The 8681-nt window shown below is 35.9% G+C and overlaps 1 protein-coding gene across 1 annotated transcript in view; it reads left to right on the forward strand.

Moving 5' to 3' along the window:
• Nucleotides 1-8681, forward strand: part of Brwd3 (bromodomain and WD repeat domain containing 3) — a 107915-nt gene that overhangs the window by 90392 nt on the left and 8842 nt on the right. Inside the window, 7 exon segments of the mRNA XM_005366724.3 lie at nucleotides 429-554; nucleotides 644-722; nucleotides 2485-2541; nucleotides 3339-3479; nucleotides 4714-4785; nucleotides 6049-6201; nucleotides 8166-8329. Coding sequence (XP_005366781.1) covers nucleotides 429-554; nucleotides 644-722; nucleotides 2485-2541; nucleotides 3339-3479; nucleotides 4714-4785; nucleotides 6049-6201; nucleotides 8166-8329 — 792 coding nt within the window.

An 8681-nucleotide genomic window follows, 5' to 3' on the forward strand; every position in this document is an offset into this window, starting at 1 on the left:
CCTTTCCTTTCCTTTCTCCTTTGTTTTTTTCCTTAAACTAAACACAATGTTTGATTTATCAAATGTACTTTTTGGTTAGTTTTTGTTTATTTTTATGTGTGTGTGTGTGGGGGGGTCATGCCTGTAGCACTTCACACATACAGAGGTCAAAGGACAACTTTCAGGAGTTGGTTTTCTCCTTCTACTGTGGAATCCTGAGTGTCAGGCTCAGGATGTTCGGTTATCCACTGGTCCATGCTAACGTACTAATCATCCGTAAGTCACACACTATATATGTGTCACATACATGTATTGAAATACCTTTGACATACCATGATAATACCATGATAAAGTGCCTAATAGTCTAACAATGCATATAATTCAAATATATAAGGCATGTAATTCAAATATATAAGGCCAAAAATAACAGGAATTTTTTAATTTCGTAGGAGAATATCAGCATTAATGTGGGAGGTACGCTATATTGAGCATAATGCTAGGACTTTCAATGAGCCAGATAGTCCTATAGTTAAAGCGGCGAAGATTGTGACTGATGTCTTACTTCGATTTATTGGGTAAGAAGTAGTGTTATCTCCTACAGAGACTAAATTCTACTGTTTTTAAGTATTGGGATGTATTTTGCCTTACTTATCTTGTTTCTTAGGGATCAAAGCAGTACTGATATTTTGGATACTTATAATAAAGTTAAAGCAGAAGAACTAAACAGCAGTGATGCAGAGGAGGTAAGAATCGCAGCTTGATGATTATGACCATATTTCTTTTCTGCTTTGGGGCGCAGTAAGTGTTAATGTATACTATAATTGGTTATGAATGGCAAACATTTTAGGAAGGTAGCTGAAGATTTGAATCTTTTTTATTAAGTTCTTTGGGGAGGGGGACACAGGGTTTCTCTGTAGCTTTAGAGCTATCCTGGAATTAGCTCTTGTAGACCAGGCTGGCCTCGAACTCACAGAGATCCACCTGCCTCTGCCTCCCGAGTACTATTATTAAAGGCGTGTGCCATCTCTGCCCCGCTCTGTTGACCTGTATTCCAATGGTGTGTTTGGAAAATGGAATGATGTGATATATAGAAGGTGTTGTCAGAGACAGGCAACTGGTCATCCCTTGAAGCCTGATGTATTCATATAATGAACAACTGAATTCTAGCCCTGAGAAAAATAAGACAAAACACTCATCATTTTATTTTATTTTGTTAGTTTCTTGTGTGTTTTTTGTCTTTTTCTTTGCAGTCAGTATTTTAAAGGAATGTTTAGTTCGAACTAGGCAGCAGTAGTGCACACCTATGATCCCAGCACTTAGGAGGCAGAGGCAAATGGATCTCTGAGGTCCACGGCCAGCCTGATTTATAGAGTGAGTTCCAGGACAGCCAGGGCTACACAGAGAAACCCTGTCTTGAAAAATCAAAAAGAAAAAAAACCTGTTTAGTTGATGTTAATTTTAGACTACTTCCTAACTAGCTCTTATAACTTAACCTGTTTCTAATGCTGAGTTTCTCTCTCTGCCCAGAAATCCCACCTATTCTCTCCCTCCTAGCTATTGGCCATCCAGCTCTTTATTAAACCAATCAGAAGGAGCCTTAGGCACATCTTTACAGTATACAAAAAAAAAACAGATTATCCCACAACATTTTGTTTGCATCTTTAATCTTTAAGATGGTAATTTCAAGTGACACTTTCCTGGTATAAGTTTATGTGACTATCAAATAATGTATTTTAATATACCTAAATGTTATTTAGTCAAGTAATATGGAAAATGTGATACAGCAGTTAGATACTAACCAATTAAAAAAATTCAAGCAAAATTATTCATTTTTTCTTATATTTTTCCTAACCCTTAACATTAATATATTTCAATTTAGGATTTTGATGTAATAAGACTTTCTCCACAAACTCACACTGTTTTGCTTAGAATAGAAATGAAATGTAAAGTTTTAAGAACTTGATTTTATTGCGAAGGAATATCAATAAGGCCTGATCTCATTTCTCCTATGCATTATGGAGATGTTGTACCCTTCACCAGTGCTGCCTAGGTCTGGACTTTGTATTGATAAACTTATCACTCTGAGACATACTTAACTGAATTAGGACAAATTTATATTTCCCTTGGGAAAATGTCCTAATTATTGAACTAGCAATGTTTAATTGGGAATAAGTCATGATTATGGTATATCAGATGACTCAGTCATATAGAAGAAGATTTTTTTTATACTCATACTTATTTGACTACAAAGTTCACCTTTTCCCTTATTTCTTATTCTAACTTAAAGAGAAAGCCTTTTTATTTTCCTCCAGGTATATTTTCTAACCTATACACAGTGTATTATCACAGTTTTAAGTGACTCTCCCTCCTACATTTGCTCTGCTGCCCGCCTCAATGAACGAAAGTTACCTGTCATTATCTTTGCTATTTACTTGTGAATATGCATTTTAATCTGTACGCCTTCTAATGTGACTTAGCACGTCTCACTTTCCTCTTTTCTTTTAGGATACAGAAATGGTTGATTTAGATTCAGATGGTCCTGGAACTTCATCTGGAAGAAGGGTAAGGAAATGAGTAACTTCCTGAGAGCAAACATTTCCAGGTTTCCTGAGTCAAGAGATCCCAATTCTTATCCCAATTTTTTGAGAGTAGCTCAGACTCTTGGAAGCAAATACATAGCTTACACATGATTTAGGTTCATTACAGCAGTGGGTCGCGATATACAGACCAAACGCAAGAAAAAAAACAGCAAGGGCTGAGTGGAACCATATCGGTTCCCATAGGTTTTCTTTCTCCTATGAGGGACTATACAGCACACTCTTCTCACAGCAATAAAAACAGAAATATGTATGTGATTAGTGACTCGCTTACCAAGAATTTTACTAGTGACTGGGTATGTAGGCACCTTCTGACTAAGGCATATCTTCATCCCAGATTCCTACAAGAAAAGCAGGCCATCTGCACAGTAATGTTGTTTATACTGTTTAAATAAACAGTCTTTACAATTCAAGAGACAGTTCAGGCTCCCAAGTACTGGCCACTGGTCGACACTTTAAGTCAAGGGGAGTAGGGAGACATTTACTTGTCTGTACTTTATTTGCAGTTTAGATTTTCTTAAAAGGAAATACAGGATACTAGAATTGTTGGCATTTGCTTTTGCTTTATTTTTTTGCCAGATAGAATGGCGCTTTTAAGTAAGACATATAAGCAGTAGCTGATGTATCTTATTATACAAGTGACTGCCATCGGGGTGATGGACGTGTTAACATGGCTGCTTAGATCTGGACTTGGGTAATACCAGGCTTTTCTAAGAAAATCAAGGAATAGTTCTGGAAAGATTAATTCTGTTCGATTTGTAGGTCAAATGTCGAGGCAGAAGACCATCTTTGAAGTGTAATCCTGACGCTTGGAAAAAACAATGCAAAGAACTATTGAGCCTCATTTATGAACGTGAAGACTCAGAGCCATTCCGACAGCCTGCAGATCCTCCTTCTCAACCAGTAAGCATTCCATTGTTGAAATAGTTACCGACAGGATGATTTCTGTTAATTAGCCAAGCTAGTATCTATATCTGAACAATTTTCCTTTTAGTTATAACTCTTTAAAACAGTTGCCATGGACTAGGATGGAATTGATACAGTTGCTAGAAGAGACTGGAATCACCTGCATGTGGCAGCACATGCCTTTCCTCACAGGCAGAGGCAGCTGGATAACGGGACGTTTGAGGGCAGCCTGGTCTTCACAGAGATCCAGGCGAGCCAGGACTGCATAGTGAGATGCCGTCTACAAGAAAACAAATGAGCCGGGCGGTGGTGGCGCACGTCTTTAATCCCAGCACTTAGGAGGCAGAGGCAGGTGGATCTCTGTGAGTTCGAGACCAGCCTGGTCTACAAGAGCTAGTTCCAGGACAGGCTCCAAAACCACAGAGAAACCCTGTCTTGAAAAACCAAAAAAAAAAAAGCCCTTTTCTTTTAGTTCATGCTTTAATTTATTTGTTTATCATAATCAACTAACTTCTAATGATACCTTTACACACTGTAGACTTAGTAATAATATATGTCAGACCTGTTTAATTTATAGTAAATTTGTTATCAATATGGCTACTTATAATTATCCACATACCAATGTTACTTTTCAACAAGATAACATTATGACAATTTAGATTATAGAATTATTTTTACTTTCAAGACAGTGTCTAACTGTATTCTCCAGGCTGGTATGGGACTACTGTGTCCTAAGCTGACACTGTGTGCCTCACTGCTAGGATTAAAGGCACACATTACTTTGCCCTGTGACTAGGATTTCTTTTATAAATATGTGACAACTCCATATACTGTAGATACTTGGGAACATATTGTGTATGTTTTGGAATGAAAAAGAAGTAACAATATTGCAATCAACTAAGTTTGATTTGTTTGTAGGAAGTTTGAGGAGGACACATGAGGCTTATATTTTTCAAAGCAGAATATGGTAAACACAGAAATCTTTCAAGTAAAACATTATTTTTGTTTGGATTTTTTTTTTATTGAAAGAAAAAAAAACCGAAATTCCCGCCTCCTCCCAGCCTCCCGTTTCCCTCCCCCTCCTCCCCCCAGTCCTCTCCCCCTCCCTCTCCAGTCCAAAGAGCAGTCAGGGTTCCCTAGTGACTTTTGAGCCTTGAATCACAACTTCATTACAAGTCTTGATCCTGTGGATTGGTGATGTGAAAATGACCTGTGTTCCTTATCCTGACAGGCTCAACAACAGCAAGAAGGAGAACCCTCAGCATCAGCTCTTCCAGAGAGTCAAGATCCATCTCAGTCTGAGGTAGGCTTAGGCTGGTTTTGTGGTGTTCCCTTTGAAACTTTTCATGCCGAACACAAATTTTGTGCACTTTGCTCAATTTGCCTTTCAATTCAGCTTAGTTTCTTTTTATACCTTTGTTTAAATTTTTGGTCATTTTAATTTCTTAATTTTGGTTTTTGAATCAGCGTGTGTTCAGAATTGTTCTTCATGACATCATATAGTTGTTTATTTGGAGATATGGATAGAAAGCCATGCAGCAAAGCAGAGAACATTCAGTGAACTGTATTATTTCTGTGTCACAGTGATATTTCCCGCACAGATTTCCCTAAATAGTCAGCTGAGGAATTTGAAAATGGTCTTGTCTTACTATACACGTTCCAACATTATTCCTTATGAAAATATCACTGCTTTAGAAGGCATAAGCTGTTGGAAGATACTTTTGGTGTTTTTATAACTTAAGGAAATCTATTTTAATACCCTTTCTCTGCCACTTTTTGCTCTTTTCGCTTTCTTGGTAGATGAAAATGTGGTGGTTTTACTTCTTAACATTGTAAGTAACATGAGTGACTGAATACATATGTGTTTTACTGAAAGGTATTCAGGGTAGTGGGAAATATAAGTCTGTTTCAGATATTATTCTATATGATAGCCCTTGGAAAAAATGGACTTGAAAGATTTAAGTTAAAATGGATTTTTTTTCTTCTAATTGCAATCAAACTAAGTTCTGAATCGGTGAGACTGAAAACCTTAGATGAAATAACAAATCACATTGGTTAAAAGATCCAAAAGGCAGCCAAATGTGATGGTGCAGAATTATAACCCTGGTCCTTGAGGGGCTGAGATGGGAGAATCAGGAGTTTAAAGCCAGCCTCCACTGCATATAGACAGAGAAGAGGGGTAGCCGGCACAAACTTTGACTTCAACTAGTGACAACTTATATGAAATGTCATAACTCAGAATCTTGGAAATATGAAGGTAGTTTGTGGAGTGGAACTCTGCAATTCTACCTGAAAATCCCATCATCTGTCATTAGATAACTTTGGCACTGTGTCAGCAGCTCAAGCCAGCAACTTTGACTTTTCTTTTTTAACCCTTTAAACTCGTGTTATTTTCAGAAACCTAAAAAGGATTTGGTTTGGGAGCGGGAATAAGTAGTTGGTAGACATAAAGGTGGTGTTTGTGTCAAGATAACTTGCTTCAGTGGGTAATGTAATTCTCAGTGCTATTTTATTTAGGATTGTTTTGCAATTTGAGTATTTAAATGTAACACATTATCATTTGTAGGATTATCAAGATGGTATAGACACACCTATGGACTTCAGCACTGTGAAAGAAACTTTGGAATCAGGAAATTATGATAGTCCTCTGGAATTTTATAAAGATGTTCGCCAAATATTCAGCAACTCCAAAGCTTATACTTCTAATAAAAAGTCAAGGGTATGAAACTAATATTAAATGGGCAGTTATGTATTTCAGGCAGTTTTCCTTCCACAGTTTTCAGGATCTGTAAACAAATATATTCTACTATTTTGACACAGTTACTGAAGTTTCATTCTCAGTATATTTTATGCATTCTGGATTTTTTTTCAAGGCATATGTAAATATACTTTTAGAATAATTCTGAAATTAAGTAGCTTTTTCTTTCTCTTATCTTACTTTTCTTTATTCTTTAATGATAATTACATCTGCCAGAGAAAAGAAAAAGAAAGGAAAGTTAATAATTTAAATACTCAAATCTCCATTAAATGAACTGATAAATATAAAGGTAGTTGACAATATTAGTTTATATGAAATGTTTTAGTTAGCTCTTAATATAAATATTCCCATTACTATCACAAAGTGATCCCTATTGGGAAGTTACAACTTTATTCATATTCATGTTAAGTATTTCCTTATATATTATCAAAACTGAAAATATCTTGAGAACAAGAAATAGAAACAGTAATATTTATCTTTTGGAGCCACTAGTGTCTTACTGTCAGATTAGTTAAATGGTAGGCATATGTCTAAATGCTTCAACTCTTTAATATACAGTAAAATTTTTACCAATTTCTCTAGGTGTAATTTTTTTTGCATTTCCTTTTCCCCTTTCATCATAACTTTTAGAGTAATAGAAAGTTTGAAAAATATGGAAAAATATTTTAAAAATCAAACTATCGCATTTTTATTTATAGTTAATATTTAATGTACTTCCAGTCCTATCTATACTAAACTTAACATTCAGATGCTTATAAAATATTAGATTTCATATTTAAAGTCATTGTTATATGTGTATTATGATTTTAAAAATAATTTTTATTATTTGAGCTTTTCATGCAATATATTTTGAACATAATCACTTATTACCCTGTCAAACGTCCCATCCCTTCCCACCCAACTTTGAACTTACCTTTTTCTTTTAATTCATTTCTCATCAAACCAATTTTGTTGCCCAGATAGTCTTGGAATATCTTATTCTGGTTAGCCAACCATGGGATGTCACCTCATTAAAATGGGTCACCATTACATGCTATATAGCCCCTCAGCTAGTGATAGGATTACATGATCAACCTTCCTGCCCTCTAAGCTGGGATTTTGTCTGTCTGGACCTTATGCAGAACTTGTACATGCTTTCATATTCTCTCTGGGTTCGTATGTGTATCTGTCCTGCTTCCTTGAAGTCATCCACCACTTCTGGCTCTTAACAGCCTTTCTACCCTCTCTTCTGTGAAGATCCCTGAGCCTTGGGGTGAAATATGAAAGTCTGATTGGGGTTGAGCACTTTACACTTTTGCTTTCTGCACCCTGACCAATTGTGGGTCTCGACGTTAAGTGCCATCTGCTGCAAGGGGCAAGTTTCTCTGATGAGGGTTAAGAGATGATCTGATCTGTATGATGATTGTTTAAAATGAGGTTTTTGATGGTATTCTTTTATCTGACTATTTAATGGTTTATTGGAGTTTTGTTGATTTCATTTTTTACTAGTATTATGTTGCTAGAAAATTGAGTGATTTAAAAAATAATTTCCTACTTTACCTGAATAATGACTAGCTAAAGTCTTTAATATCATTTAGCATTTTTATCATGTGTGTATAGTCCCCTAATTGTTCCTTACAACAGATTCCCAGAGGTCAAATTGTTAGCCAAATGATAGGTGTATCTTTAATGTTTTATGATACATATTTTAAATTATCTTTTGGGATATTGTCTCAGTAAAAATCACCTTATAATATATGAGGATTTTCCCGTCATTCACAGCAATAAATACTATCTTTTAAAGTTGTTATTACTTTTAATAAATGAAAATGACATCTTAATTCCTCCAGAATTTCAAATAGCTAGTGTGTGTTTTCCATCGGGAATGATGTTCATCCTCTTCTTCTGTGATTGCTAAAACAAGGCTGTGCTTTCCACCTTTCCAGATCTATAGCATGACGCTGAGATTGTCTGCCTTATTTGAAAATCACATTAAAAATATCATCTCTGAATATAAGTCAGCAATCCAAAGTCAGAAGAGGAGAAGGCCTCGGTACAGGAAGCGCCTGAGAAGCAGCAGCAGCTCACTGTCCAGCAGCAGAGCTCCTAGGTACATTACACTGATGTAGCAGTAGGTGTTGAAGCACTTTGTATGTGCTAGCTCATCCATAAGGTTGGCGAGTAAACTTAGCACGTCTCAGGGGACTCAGGAAGTCCTGTTTCTGTGCAAAGGTGGAGTTTGTAATCCAAAGTATTGATTATGTTGATTTTACTGTGCCTTTAAATTTTTAATTTTTTAATTTTGTTATGTGATTGAAGCTTCACTTTGTCAGCTCACCTACTTTAGGTATTTCACTTGAAGTTCTAGGTAGTTTCCATTTTGGTCACCATCAGAATTTTGTGTCATATTGTTCATCATATTGAATTACTAACAGAAAAAAATGTTCATAATTGTATATCTA

The sequence above is a fragment of the Microtus ochrogaster genome, unplaced genomic scaffold (genome assembly GCF_000317375.1).
Source record: "Microtus ochrogaster isolate Prairie Vole_2 unplaced genomic scaffold, MicOch1.0 UNK13, whole genome shotgun sequence".
Classification (NCBI taxonomy): Eukaryota; Metazoa; Chordata; class Mammalia; order Rodentia; family Cricetidae; genus Microtus; species Microtus ochrogaster.